Genomic DNA, 15370 nt, shown 5'->3' with positions numbered 1-15370 from the left:
GAAAACAAAACTCCTTTTGGTCTGAACCAGAAGAAATATTTTTTATGGATATGTGCCGTGGAATTGCAACATCCTGCTTCAATAATAAATGGAAGTTAACAGGCGCATGAAAAAAACAGTTAACAATTTGGAAAAACTGTAAACTAAGATTAAAATAAAGCCAGTCGATCCATAAACACAGATGTTTATTGCTATCTCTTGATTTACATGCATGGCTCACAAAATACCCAAAGTCTGCAGAACCTTTAATGAGCACACTCAGCACTGTTTAGTGAGCTGTAAGCATTGTGTCGTTTCATTTGTGTGTTAGTGTAGGTTGCGTTTGTCTGCTTTGTTTTATTCCATTTATGTGTGTGCTTACAATTGCCCATCTGTAAAAAATGAGCACTTATCAAAGATTTGGTGCTTTTAGTGTCAATGCACAAATGAGCCTTCATATTACTGCAGCATGAAACAAACAAATTCTAGAGTATCTCTTTTTTTCTTTTCTTTTTTTTTTTTGTTTTGTTTATTTAGACCCTTGATATATATATAAATTTAGGAGAAATAGTTACTAACAGTTACATGTCAGTGATATGAAATGGCTATGGAAAGTACTCAACCTTAAAACACCGCAATAAAGACCAGCTCTAAAAGTTTTGTTGTGTCAGTATTTTTTGCGTTGTCTTGCTTTTTTTTTTGCACTGAGAGTGAACAACTGTTTTATCTATATGATAAACCATCCTAACTGGCTCACCCTAAATGAACACATTGGCTCTGATCTTTATCACCAGCAGTACAGATTAAATAAGCACATTGGCAAAACCCTGACATCTTTAAGACTTTATAGGCAATTTCATGCATTTAATCAAACTAAAAGAGCACACAGCTCTTCATTGTATTTCAGTGACACAGTAACACAGATGACAGGTCACACTACATCTGAGAGCAGTCATACAGTATATTTATCACATTATGTATATTACTGCAACAGTTCAGCATACTTCAGTGCAGTGAAAGCTACACCCATCCTTTGAAGAAACAGCAGCCTCAGTGAATGATGCTGCATTTTAACATATGCAAATGTAACTATTCCTTAACATATTGGGTGATTTACTGTTTTAGGGCATATTGTTTTAAATACTATATGATAATAAGTGGCTTTTATTTATTTTGTACCATACCTTACATGTTTACAAGTACTTTATCAAACCCTCTGGGTACGATTTGGCACAGACGACATTGTATCAGTGATTCTGTTACCTGCCAGCACAGTGCTAAGCAAAAACTAAAAAGACATCAAAACTTTTACAAGCCTCTATACCCTCATACATAATATTGTCCTAATAGCACAGTTTCTTATGAAAACCCTGAAGTAGCTCAGTCTTTCTGTATGAGGATCAAATGCGAGGAATGTCCGAACTGGGCACATGGTTGGCAACAATCTGACTCTGGAAAAGAGGCTGGAGAAACAGGCCCAGGGTTCCCACCACACACACTATCACAAAGATCCACAGAAACAGACGATCCACTACCATGGCCACATACTTCCAGTCCTCTATAACCTGCAAAAACACAGAAATCAATAAAATAATTTCAGTTAGTCAATGTACATGGTTCTTCATGCTGATATTTTTTTCAAAGTATAATATTGCAGAGCAGTAAGATTAATTAATACTGTTAGAACGTGTTGAAATATAGAAACCAAATGAAGACAATAAATAAAAAAGCAAATGCTTGTTAGTTTTAATGGGAACACATAATATTCTATAAAACGTTTCTTCATGCATTTCATGGAACAAGGCAAAACCCTTAAAGGATCGGTCTCCATAGTGCTGCATTCTGTACATTGGAATATCTATTGACCCTTTCACCTCATCATCAGTGCTGTCTGTAGTGGTTCTTGAAACGAGCTATTTCTCATTCCTGGTTTCCTCCCTATTGATCTGTTATTGATTTGCTGGTATCTATTGATTTGAAGGGAGAAAGTGAATGATAAAATCAAAATCTGCCTTCAGTTTGGTGAGTTACAGCCACTACTTAGGGTTAGTAGTTTTCCCTCCTACACCTCAAGCGCCCTGGAGTGTGAGGAAAATGTTATAATTTGAGTACAAATGGCTGTGACCCAGTTTATTGTGACCAGGCTACGTGCTGGCATCTGACACCTGATATATTATATATAACAACAACAACTAAAATAGTTCCATATTCTGTTTACCTCACCTAATGAATGAAGTGGAGGTAGACTGCAATTAACTTCATAATAAATGTGGTTGAACTAACGTTATTTCCCTAGGCAAAACTGGTGATAGCAATAATGGCACTGTAGACAGATTGATGGTGATGCTATTCCCACAACAGAGGCCCATCAGGACCATCATATTATTCCAATAAAGAGAATAACAAATGCATGAGTCTTTCTATCACATGAAATCTAAGCATCCACTTCACATACACAGATTAGTATAAACTAAACTTATAAAGTTATATTTATCTGCATGTAAATTCTGTGTCATTTGTTTCAAAAGTAACACGCATATGTGGACTGTCAGAAATGTCACCTTTATATCACTCTTTTTGTTAGCATTATAAACCCATTCTGTGAACAGATCAATATCTAGATAGGTTAGCTTAGTTAGTCAGCAATTGGATTTGTGAGGTCTACGCCTGCATTATGATTTATGGTGCATGTTTTTTCACCTTTTTACTCTCTTGATTAAGAATGTTTTGAAAAAAGGACAATATAAAGCTCTTCTAGATGCCGACAACAAAGACGCTCAGCTGGTTATTAAATGCTGAAATATTAGCAGACTCGAAACAAAAACTCAACTCAGTTAAAAACATCACATTCCGTTGAGCACCCACATCTGTCAAGTTTCTCCACAGGTTGCCTTGTCACTGTGTTGCACTGTTGTTGCTCATGACATCTTTACAGCACACAGCTTATAACCGATTGTCTCTTTTATGATATTAACATATGCAACCAGAGTAAACTTAAAAACTGCACCTTATTAGTAAATTTCTTTGCAGGTAGATATTTAAACTTTAGGGCCCAAGTTGTTTACTTCTGCTGCCACACATGGTAAGCTAAGCTAATTGCCTTCTGGGTCCAGCCCAAATGTTAAACTCTGGGGATTTTAAAGAAAAATCTAATAAGATCCCAAATGCACAAGTTTAGAGCAAAAACTATGCTTACAGTCTGGACCCAAAATAATTGGTCTCTGTCGCTGGCTAAGTTATGAGTCCATGACAAAGTATTTTCTGTATTTTTTTTAATAATTCATCAGGTTAAGTTTATAAAGTTTGCATTCTAATGGGGGAGGCCTTTGAGTAACAGTTGGATTGCCAATACATACAGTAACTGACAGCAGACGTCTGCTAGGCTTCACCTGAGTTAAGCTGAGACATTGAACTTGATCTTTTGTGTTAGAGCCTTGTTGATCCTTTTTAATTACACTATCATGACTCTTAATTGTACAAGGAAAATATCTTTTTATATAAATGGTAAGACAGCTGTAGAACTGGCAAGTACTAAGCATGCTTATGCTTAATATTTTAAGGCTCACAGGGGACTGCACAATACACACTCAAAACCCAAACGAGTTATACTGTATACGTACTGCTATAGTAACAAATATTAAAATAGCTACAGTCACTATATAGAATATGAAATAATAGCCAGGTGAAATATGTGCTACAAAAAGTATACATACACTCTGATCATCATCATCTCCCATCATGTGTTCAGCCACAAAGCACACCCCATTCACTGCCTCCTGGATATCAGCAGCCCAGTCTGAGTTGTCCCTGTGTTGGAAGTCCTGGGTGGATGTGAAACTAGTGGGAAGGAAATCAGTAGAGCGCTGGTCTCCCTTCCTATAGGAGTGACTGTATCCTGCTGGAGGAGTTATATTTTTGTGTCCTGGTGTAGAGAAGGCAGAGTCTGAAGACAGCAGCGCAGAAGCTGACATGGTGATATCTGCCTTGGATGCAACTGGATATCCCAAGCCCAAAATGGTTCTTTTAGCTCTTAAGCATCGATGCTGACGCAATCTTTGGCGTGCAGATTTGTTATGAGGGCGCCTCATGAAGAGTAAAGCAGGCAATTTCTCAAGAAATATCAGCTTGACCCAAGAAGGCATGGTATGGGTGCTAGGAGAGCGGTGGTGCACGTTGAGCACGCACACACTGGTGATGATGGAGAAGGTCACCAGGACCATGGTGAACATCAGGTACTTGCCAATCAGGGGAACATCTAATGATGTTGGAGGAACAATCTTTGAGATTAAAAGCAGGAACACGGTGAGGGCCAGAAGTACAGAAATGCACAGGGTCATCTTCTCGCCACAGTCTGAAGGCAAGTAGAAGACTAGAATGGCCAAAGAGGTGATCAAAACACATGGAATGATGAGGTTTATGGTGTAAAAAAGAGGCTTCCTCTTAATGATAAAGTCATATGTCAGATCCACATAAGTGGGATCCAGAGGGTTGACAGTCCGTCTCCCTGGCAGAGCTAAGATATCCCACTCTCCACTGGGAGTAAAATCATCCATACTAGCCATCTCAGACTTTAAGATCAGGTCAATCTCTGTATGGTCATATGTCCAAGATCTGAACTTGAGAGTGCAGTTCTGCTGGTCAAAGGGAAAATGTTTGACTTCGATTTTACAGGCGCTTTTATAGATAGCCGGAGGAAGCCATTCGATGCTGCCGTTGAAAAGGACGATGACATTAGTGAACACCGTTACCTCATAGGTTCCGTCAGCACTATGAGAAAGAGAGGAAATAGAAATAAAACAGCATATAAATTGGCCTTTAAAGCTATCATTATCAAAATTATAGAAATTTACGGTAAAGCTATTTTTAATAATGTGTAATAGTGGCATTAATTATTTTTAATAAGAAGATAATTGTTAAAGATTCAGTTAATCACTAAAGCAAATGCATAGACATTCATTAATGCAGACAGCTGGTAAATATATTGATAGAGGACAGAAACCAGGAGGGTGAAAACATGAAATATAACTTACTCTATGATATGACTGACTTTTCACTTTTTTTCATTTTATTTATTCATTTTACAATAACGCTGTTACAGTTCCATCCAAAATGTTTGATAAGGGCATCAGAGGATATTTACAAATATTTTACAAATTAATAATATCTTTTTTATTTAACACCAGCAATGTGCAGACAGAAACTCTCTTCAAAATACAAACTGAGAAGTCAGCCGAGCTTACTTGTTGTACAGGACAATATCCGGAAGCCACACATGTCTGGAGGGAATGCGCAGTTTGACAATACCTTCATACTGTGCAGGATCCCATGACAACCTGTAGTCCACCCAGTGCTGGAGAGACAGAGGGACCCAACCATTCAGTGCACTTTCCCAATAGCAGTTCATTTATAATTACATGCTACATTATCTGTAAATTATGTTTGGGGCACAATTACAGAAGCGGTTTGTTCCACATAGAGAGAGGAAGAATGGATACGGATACGATTCAAGTTCAAGATGAAGGACATTTAACACACATTCTCACTCAGTACAAAACAAAATGCTTCATCACACCTACCTGAGTGAGCCAAACATTTGTGGTCATGATCTGTTCCCTTTCATTCTGAAAATGAAATATTAGGGGGAAATTACCTATATTGGTAATACAAGTTTAAGACCCAGACACTGGCCCTAGAGAAGTAGGAACTCGTGTCTGACATTTACTCTTTTTATATTTTTGTTCTAGTTAATTAAAACATGAAGAGCTGAAGACCTATTGGGGTATATTAATGTTTAAACAAAAACTGGAAATTATATGCTTCTGCAATTTTATTTAAAAAATAAAAATAAGTCCTATACTGATTTGAGTCATGGTTGGACCTTCCTGTTTACTGTCATGTTTACTCTGGTTAAAAGTAACCTTTAAAAAAAGAACTGCACTGCACAAGAACACTCCTTTCATCTCAGATTGCTTGTTAACATGTTTTTGATTGCACTGTCATCAAACTGCCGTGACATACACTTCCAATAAAGTGACACCAAATGGTAATTACCCCAAGGGGTACAATGCAAACTCATAAACAGAAGCTGTGAACGAGCCTTGCTACTTTAGTCTGCAGCTGGGAGGACCCTCCACTGTAATTCAGAGAAGAGCCTCTATCACTGTGGCCAAAACAGTTTTATGGCCCCTTTTAATCCAATGTGCTGAAGTTTCAATCTGGACATGACAGAGGCAGAGATCACGGCTGACCAGATCTATCCTCAGCTTCATCCATCCATTTAGAGCTATGGCTCTTCAGCAGAGCTTGCTCTTTAATTAACTACTTCCTCGAAGCTCTTTTTTTTTGTCTCTTGCTGTGTGCTTTCTATTACCCGCCATCTTTCACACTTAATTTCTCTTTATATCCTGTTGTGTCACCATCACAAAGTCTCTAACAAAAAAACATAGAAATATACATAGAAATGTAAATAAGTATACATACTTCTTAACAATGGGCAAGAGTACACACTTACCACACTGATGAGCTGAGCCAGAGACACTTGCAGCTTTACTGTGACTCTCTCGGTTCTGTTGACAGCTGGGCGAATGAGGGGATTGTAGCGATCTTTTCCCAGCAGCCAGTTCATGAGCCGCTCTTCGGAGTCAGCGCTGCTGCTACCTGGTGACATCACACTTTTCTTCAACATTTATGTACACACATCCACCTCACCTCTGTCCAGACAACTTAATCCCAATAAAATGGAGAGACTATAATCTCAAACAGAGATTGGAAAACAATCTTTAACAGCTTTAGATCAATAATAAAGAGGAATGAATGAGATCACATTTTTTAAATACATATATTTTATATAGATATATTACATTATAAATAATCTACAATATACAGTGTAATACACAAATCAGTTAAAGACAAAATACCTTATTTAAATACAACAGAAAAAAATCAAGACCACATTAAACAAGGTAGTAGGAAATGGGCATTTTAGGTGAAAAGAGAGATTCATTTTTCTCTATTATTGTTGTACTTTCAGTGTACAGTATTTAGAAACAAAACTTTTTTTTTTTAAAAAGTGTAAATCGAAAGATTTCTTTTAAAACTGTGTTAAAAGCTTGTATTATTAAGTTTGTTAGGTTTCTATAAAACCTCATACATGAAAGCTACACTATTTAATGGGAAGTTGAAGATTAGGGATGTGATTGGTTTTGTGTTTTTAGTAAAAATGCTTGAACTGATGGTGCCACAATACACAATCTACCACCCTGGCATGAACACACTTACTATATATACTGTTAGATACCTTCCAGCTTTAACACTAAATTTTGGTAAAAGAGAATACTCATCTAACCATACTCCTGTTTTGTTTTGTTGTTTTGTTTTTTTGTTGTTGTTTTTTTTTTTGGGGGGGGGGGGGGGGGGGGGGTTGGATTAACATGATTTAAGTACTTGCTTAATCTCTGAAATTCTAAGCGAGATAAATGAGGATTGCTTCAGTCACACTGCTTGTTTAGTTTTTAAGGAAGGTAGAATTACACATCTGTGGGTTTGCTTTAAGCAAACATGAAGCAAAAGCACAATTATTAACACCCAAATATGTAAACTAGGAAGGTTGTGTGTTACTGGAAATTACATAAAAATGTCACAAAGTCCCAAAAAGTCATTTCCCAAAAAGGTAATTACATTTTGTAGAAGGGCAGATATTTTCACAACATGTTAATAACTGTGCTTTTGTAACAGCTTTGCTTAAAGCAAACCACAAATCTGTATTTTAAGTAAAAATAAACTATGAATTCCAACACATGAACTCAGCCTTCTCTCCTATTCCTGATAAATAATGTCTAAGTAAAGTGTGAAGGCAAGGCTGATTAAAACAGATGGTCAGTTCTCTTCTGAAGCAGAGCAGATACGTGTAATACTACCTCGTCTATTTCCTTTACTTGCAGCTGGTTATTGATGTCCCCACAAGGTTTGGAGTTGCTGACTTGACTTATGTGTGGCGAATGCTCTAGTAAAGCAAGACTTGTACTAATGTGCTCATTGAAGAAAACTTGTTACTTTTATCACTAACTACAAGGGCAAAATTCAAGGTTCAAATAGTAAATCTTTGCATTGATTTTTCATAAAATGTAGTCAGATATTAATAAAAGCCACAAAAATATATCTGCCTAAACTGATAGCTTTCAATGGCTGGTAATTCATCGAACACACTGACTAATCATTAACATTCAGGGCTAGAAAAAGTATTTGCACTTCTGTGCTGATTACTTCTTCTAAGGCTTATTGGGAGTTCGGTTTTTCACAGCACTTTAGAAGACGCATTATAGGGATACACAAAGCTGGAAAGGCTACAAAAGCTGTTCTAAAGACCTGAGCATTCAGTTATTGACAGTTAGATAAATGCTCTACAAATGGTATTCTCCTTAGGAGATCCTAAGGAGCAAAGATCACACCAAATGTGAAAAAACAGTAGCAGCAAAAAAATCAATAAAATCTCGAATGAAAGACTGCCACACTAGTCTTAAAATAATAAAAAAACAGTTTTAAAACTTTACACCTCTTAACAAGATGGCAGACACTTATCTGGAAATTTAACTGACACAACGTCGCCAATGAGAGCAATGAGACAAAGTTTAAATTTTCTTTGGAGGAAAAAATGTGCACCACATCATGGTGGAACACTTCATGATTTGGGATTTCTTTGTTATCCTGTTCCAGTTCAACATTTTTAGGTGAATGTCAGGGCAGCAGTTCATGACCTGAAACTCAGTGTGGGTAATGCAACAAGACAATGAGCCTAAAACAGAATGATGGGGGAAAAAATCCATATTTTTGGAATTGTAAAATCAAAGCCCTGACCCGACCTTAATCCAACTGAGATGCTGAGGGCTGACCTAACAAGGGCTGTTAAAACATCCTAGAAACACAGCTGCACTAAACAGCACTGTAGTGACATATTGTCCAAAATTCCTCTCAAAAGTCTCATAAACAGGTATAGGAACATCTAATTAGGGTCATTTTTGTTAACCTAAATTGCAAATAAACAGATAGACCTGTAGAAAAGATTTAGGTATATGTCTCGTAAAAAATTACTAATAAATAAGCCCACTTTTACACTTTTCTTATGCAATATTATTCTAAGAATTAAGTATAAATTAATTGACTTTTGTCCTGAAAATTCAGAAAGTCTCTTGCTGTTGTTACATGATGTGTTTAATAAAGATACTGAGAGCACAAGGGTACATGGTTTATTAGTTTAGGCACTTTATGTGTAGCCAGTTCAGCAATCCTGATAATTTCAGACTTTTTCTTGCAGCTACATGTGATGATGGTGTGCGGTTTTAGAAACAGTATCCAGCTGTGTGTGTCATCATCAACTCACAGACTCCTGCAGCTTTGCGAGGTGTGGCGTAATATCAGTCTATCCCCCACAGGTCAGTAAATAATGCCATGACTGTGCCTTTATCAGACACTCACCAAGATCCTATTCACCACAGCAGGACTTCCATACCACCACTGAGCAGATGGTATGTCGTTCAAAGTTCTTGGAAGCCAGACTCAAACAAGTTCCCTCTTCCTCAGACCTAAAGACTGCTTGAGCCAGACCAACTGTAGGCAGCTGCTGTGAATAGCATCTAAAGTGTATATGTGCATGCAGGTTTAATATGGGAAATTAATAGTGTTGACGCTACACTGATTGAAAATGAGGTCAGGCATGTTAAACAAATTTGTAAGCTGTTTTGGAGTTGATAAAGGTCATTTGGTGCAGCACACCTTTAAAACCCATTATTTTACATTGTAATGGAGTTGGAACCTTGATCTAATCAGTTTAAAAACTACAGCAACAACAAAACGGAGAGCCAAAGATAGCTGCGGTTTATATACTATTAGATATGACATAATATACTAATATGATATAAATGGAAAAAAAAAAAAAGGGGGGGGGGCATTTTATTTCTTGGACACACTTGAAGAATTATCTCATAAATGCAATAATATGGCGCCAAATCCTGTAACATAAAGTGTGAACCAAAAATGTTCGCTAACTAATTGTTTCCTAAATTGTCTGATGTTATAAATGTTGTTTTGTTTTATTTTGTTTTGGGGTTTTTTTGTTTGTTTTTTTTAAAACATGGATGGTACTGGTTGTGACCCGAAACCAGATATTTTAAAACCGATAGATAGATAGATAGATAGATAGATAGATAGATAGATAGATAGATAGATAGATAGATAGATAGATAGATAGATAGATAGATAGATAGATAGATAGATAGATAGATAGATAGATAGATAGATAGATAGATAGATAGATAGATAGATAGATAGATAGATTCATATCATATTTCAGCTACATTTAAAAAGCTTAGCTATCTATGTCTTCTACAGAAATATTGGTTTTTAAAAAAATAATTAAAAGGTGAGTTGAAAATAGCCTAAACGAGCTTATGCATTGAAAATTCTACTTTTGGACAATAAAAGCATACATTCTTTTGTAGTTTCCTCAACATGGAGATACATTTGGCGGTGACGCACACACAGTACCAAATGTTAGAAATATTTTAAATTGCTACTTAAATGAAAGGGGAAACACACTTACAGTGAATCAAAGGCAGAAGATAAGCGAGGATCGAGAGTGCGCGACTCATGTTTACGGTACCATCTGGTCCGTCGTCAGTGATGAAGACTCAAAGCTGCGCTGTTCCGTAGCAAAGCTTTCGGACATGCCGGATTCTACAAGCGTGAGATTTAGTCACTTTATCATCACAGCGCGGTGTCTCCTGTCACATAGTGAAGTTCTTTCGTAACAATCCAGCTTTGAAATCCACTGAAGCCCCCATTTGGGACCACATCGGCAACCAGGACTTTGCCCTCCGCCAAAAAGGAGCAACCTGCTCTAGTGCGCTGCTGCTCTCACTTGCAACTCATCCAGATCTGTCCTGTGCCGCTGCCTGTAACCGATCTGTGATCAGTTAGTTCAAGTTTACACCAACTCTGGAGCGATTTCAGATAATAGGTAATTAGAGGGCAGTTATATTGAACCAGTAATGTCAGCATAACGACCCAAATGTATTTATTTAATCTCTGTTTCACCTGTGCCCTAATTAGGCTCCATGATAGTCAGTATCTCCGCGAACTACAGGAAAAACATTCTCAAAGAAACCTTTTTTTCATCTTTTAAAGATTAAAGCTTTTCCACAGACAGCAGCATGAGGGGGAAATAGGCTGATTTCAGCATTCACACCTATGTGACTAACAGCACTAATCAAGCACCAGTCTCAGTAATATTTTCTCAAGCATCCAAGTACAGATGTTGATATTTTGGACTTAATACTCTTCCAGACCCGCGACATAATTTGACAGTGTCGGTGTCTTGGGATCATTTGCTGACTTCGCGCTGCACTGGCGACTGTGCGGAAGAGCAGTAAATTATTCTCCGGTTCTGTATGTGAGATTTACCGAGGTGAGGTCCAGTCAGATCTGAAGCAATGCAATCTTAGCGTAGCAGATTTACAGTCACCGAGCTGCTTAAAGCCTCATTATAATGACCAGCAAAGGAACTGTATCAGGCATGAAGAACAGCCCCAAGGACCCTCCGAGGATTATAAATTTAAAGTCCAAAGACTTCTGGACTGGATCAGTGCAAGCAGATCAATAGGGCCTGATTAGGTTTTGACCCTCTCTTGTTTTTATCAGGCTGACGGGGAGAGGGCCATGGACTGAACAGTTTGTTCACTTGTTTTTAATAAATCATATGTTAGACCAGGTACACCAACTGTACATGCAGAAAATAAATGTTTTCTTAAATATCACACTTTTTACTCTGCACTGATACATTTCTGAAGTTTCACAATAGTGCTTTAGATTGCTATTTTTTCTGTGTTCATTTACCTCTGTATCATTACTGTTTCAATAGCCAGAGACTTGAAACAATGCACTCTTGATCTTTTGACTAAGTGTGAACTTAGAGATGAATTACTAAACTAGAGAGCATGTTAAACTTATAAATGACGGTCACTGTGATATAATAGCTACCATAGCAAGTTTCAAGTGTACAAGTGCAAGTTTGTCTTCATAGTTAACGAAATTAACAAATAACAACGGCTGCGAGATAGAAATTAAATATTTTATTTTTATATGATGAGGTTACGTTCATATTTAAATTAGCAGATATGTCTTTGTGGAAATACTTATAAAAAATTTCTGATGTAAAATGTACATATGTATATATGTATGTATATAACAGTTTAATATGCATTGATTTGCAAGCATAAAATATAAGTTTGTACTTTTTACCTCAGTGAATCTTTGTCCTTTTGTTAAACATGTTGATAAGGTCAGACTCTTCAGGAGATCTTTTCACATTTTTGTCGTTTTTTCTTAGCTCTTGCTTTCACTGTGGACTATGCTGCCCTGAAACACAGTGAGGAAAAGAACGCTGGAATAAATAAAGGAGTTGAAATGAACTGGCAAAATTTACAAGCCATACCCTTGACCAACACATTCTCTTTTCATTACTACAGCTCACACTGTGGCATCAAAGACTGAACTAAACAGTCAATAGATTTAACACCTTGACTACAACTTAAATTTGAACTCTGACTCTAGACACAACTGTAGACTTTGATAGTGTACTTTGAATATGCAAGGGACTGCAGTACGTTCACGTCACAAAAATGAACCACGAGCCATTTCATTTTGCAAATGGCCAACAACTTCATTATATTAAAAAGTGATGACAATTTACTGGGACACATTCTGAAATGCTCAATATTGATAATATAATTCCTTATTGGAGAGTAGGAAGGCTGTTTGGACACTGGATTTAAGCCAAGCATCCCATCAATAATAGAATATCATCCATTATACTTGAATGGAAAAGAAGATAAATAAGTAATTCATTCCAAAATATTGTTTGCAGAAAGTAACACGGTTTTAGCACCATTCCAGGGTTTTCTTTACTTTTTAATTCAAGAAAAGAAAAAAAGAAAAAAAGAAACTATTTTGCTGAGTACACAGAGTGAGTTCAGTTCAAAATGAATGTACTGCGTAATATGCAAGTTTCATTAAGTAGCTTAGAAGTCACACGTCAGAATAAATAAAAGAAATTGTAACAACTTTTTAATTTGTTTGATGTCAATTTCAGTCCTGGTCCAGTTTCTCAGAAGGTCTACTAAACAACAATATGTTTGCACATGTCACACCTTGTGTGATGCAGGCATATAGACTATGTGGAAACCAAGTGAGATGTTGGCAGCTCCTTTTTACTAACTCCAATGATGAGGCCCTGGGGGGAAATCCTCTCTGGTTGGTTGTGAGTCATTAAGTGCAAGGATTTCTTTTACTTCAGAAAGCTAAAACATTTCAGTGGTTTAAATGCCACTAAGTAAAAGCCCAACCACAAAGAAAATAGCTTTGCCATTATACAATTCACTGCTTTAGCATTTGAACAAAAGTATACTTCTGAGCTTTTTGTTCACATATTCTTTTTTAGGCACGCTAGTGACATGATTGTTTCAATGAAATATTTTCATAACTAACAAAATGATTGTTTTGGCACAAATATCCATATCTGGCTCTGGATGAATTTTTACAACTTGGAATGTTTTGACTTTTTAGCTTGAAGAAACATCAAAACTTTAACTTTTCCAAAATTCTAATTTATGACCAACATTCCTAGAGGTACTTCTGTGTTTTCTACTAAAATATATGGTAAACAAATGCAGCAGCATAAGGATGTTAACATTGTTGCTGTTAGCAGGGGTAAAAATATTTGGCAAGAAGAGCCGGTTACAATCTGGCCCAGAATGACCCCAAAGAGTTCCTAACGATGCTGCAGACTCCCATGCTAGTTTAACTTCTTAAAGATTTTTGCTTTTCGCAGTATTTTTGCATGTGTGTACAAAATGAAGATTTAAAAAGCAAAAGTTAATTTAAGTTACATAAATTGGAAATACATACAAATTAATACTTTTATTTTTATTGCACAAAAGAGTGCAAGACAACAACATCTCTTTGCAAACATCCCTATCGACCGCATGCCAACCCAAAGCTAACAAAGAACACAGAGTGTTACTAAAACTCTGTCAATGCAGATCACAGCACTGCTGCTAGAGCCTGATCTTAAACAGGTAATAAAGGCAGTAATTAGACACAGGCTTGCAGGATTATGTAGCCTCCATTTTTACCTGGACAGCGCATTTGCTTTGAAATGCATTTGTTCTTAACTTTGCTTTGGATTTATGATAAATCTCAAAGAAGTATTGCATGTATGTCTTCATTAGAATATGAATTAACGACAGTGTGTGGGACTGTAGCCTAGGGTCTACATAAGTGTTAAATGTTAAATATGTGACAATTCAGGCCATGCTGACAAATTGTTGTAATGTGGAAGTACTGTAATGTGTAACAAATTACTTTCTCTGTGGAGTAATTAAACAGATTAGAAAATCTGAGGGGTTTACATTAGTGTGGAGTTTAAAAGAAATTAGTAGAATAAGTAAATAAGTTTTGCAGGTAATCAGCACTTTTAACACTTCACTGGTTATTCATGGCTGGTTCAACCATTGTAGGAAAATCATTAAACAGATAAAGATGAAGTAGCTTTTGACTCATTTTACATGGGCTTTGGGCGCAAATTCTCCATTTGCATCAAAAGAAAAAGAGCTCAGGAATCCCTAAGCTTTGAACTTGGTTTTATAACTACAGCCTCATGTTTTCCCAACGTTATACAGAAGGTAAGCATTTAAAATTTCAGATTAAAGATGCAAAATAAAAACAAGTAAATTAAAATAAAGCTTCCCTCTGACACAGTTGACTCTGCGATATTAAAATGTAATATGAGCTCTGTGAGCCCCACGACAGGTTGACAGTGAATATGTTGACACATCAGCAAACAGTAAGTGTATGTGAGTGAGAGACTTTCTGTGTGCCAGGGAAGCGTGATGGAAGAGAAATGCCTAATCAAAGAATTGCTGCTGTTGCAGTACCATGTTGCTCCACTGCAATCCCACTCCGTAAGGGATATATATCATGCAGGCAGTTCATTACCTGGAGTGCTTGGCTCCTCTACCAGAGTCTCAGCTTCATGTGAGGATATCGATTGACCACTTTCTTTGCCCTCAAAGGGATCAGATCATCTGCATCTGCAAGGTGTTTTGGTGTTATGCTAATCTATGAATAAAGTTGAGTTTTTGGCCTGTCTGTTTGTGGCGGTCAGCATTTGTGCATGCAGATATCTACATCGCGTTTATGTAGATACACAAGCATCTTTATAAATGTATCAGAGGATGACATCACGCTATCATGCATCCTTCATTACACTTGCCATATCTTTGGTGTATATTCCACAATATTGCTGGATTAAACGTGTTGAATACTTCCAGTCTAAACTGAA

General features: G+C 36.8%; 1 protein-coding gene across 2 annotated transcripts; it reads right to left on the bottom strand.

The window, feature by feature from the left end:
- Positions 1-65: 65 nt before the first annotated feature.
- Positions 66-10882, bottom strand: chrnb4 (cholinergic receptor, nicotinic, beta 4 (neuronal)). Of its 2 annotated transcripts, XM_080885375.1 has the most exons (6): positions 10574-10882; positions 6491-6636; positions 5556-5600; positions 5220-5329; positions 3693-4746; positions 66-1544 (listed from the first exon to the last, which is right to left on the bottom strand). In XM_080885375.1, exons 1-6 carry the CDS (start codon positions 10620-10622, stop codon positions 1380-1382), a joined length of 1569 nt encoding a protein of 522 aa, XP_080741501.1. In that variant the 5' UTR covers positions 10623-10882; the 3' UTR covers positions 66-1379. The 2 variants fall into 2 exon arrangements, with proteins under 2 accessions (XP_080741501.1, XP_080741502.1); XM_080885376.1 differs by lacking the exon at positions 5556-5600.
- Between the last annotated feature and the right edge of the window lie 4488 nt (positions 10883-15370).

This window comes from Rhamphochromis sp. 'chilingali', assembly GCF_963969265.1.
Source record: "Rhamphochromis sp. 'chilingali' genome assembly, chromosome: 6".
Classification (NCBI taxonomy): domain Eukaryota; kingdom Metazoa; phylum Chordata; class Actinopteri; order Cichliformes; family Cichlidae; genus Rhamphochromis; species Rhamphochromis sp. 'chilingali'.
This window is presented reverse-complemented; position numbering and strand designations above follow the sequence as displayed.

Bases quoted from the DNA above. Each gene is read 5' to 3' on its own strand.
- chrnb4 (XM_080885375.1), bottom strand. From the start codon at position 10,622: ATGAGTCGCGCACTCTCGATCCTCGCTTATCTTCTGCCTTTGATTCAC. The intron at 5,330-5,555 runs GTAGGTGTGATG...CTGTCTCTCCAG, and splicing joins CAAATGTTTGGCTCACTCAG to CACTGGGTGGACTACAGGTT. The intron at 4,747-5,219 runs GTAAGCTCGGCT...TCTTTCTCATAG, and splicing joins GATATTGTCCTGTACAACAA to TGCTGACGGAACCTATGAGG.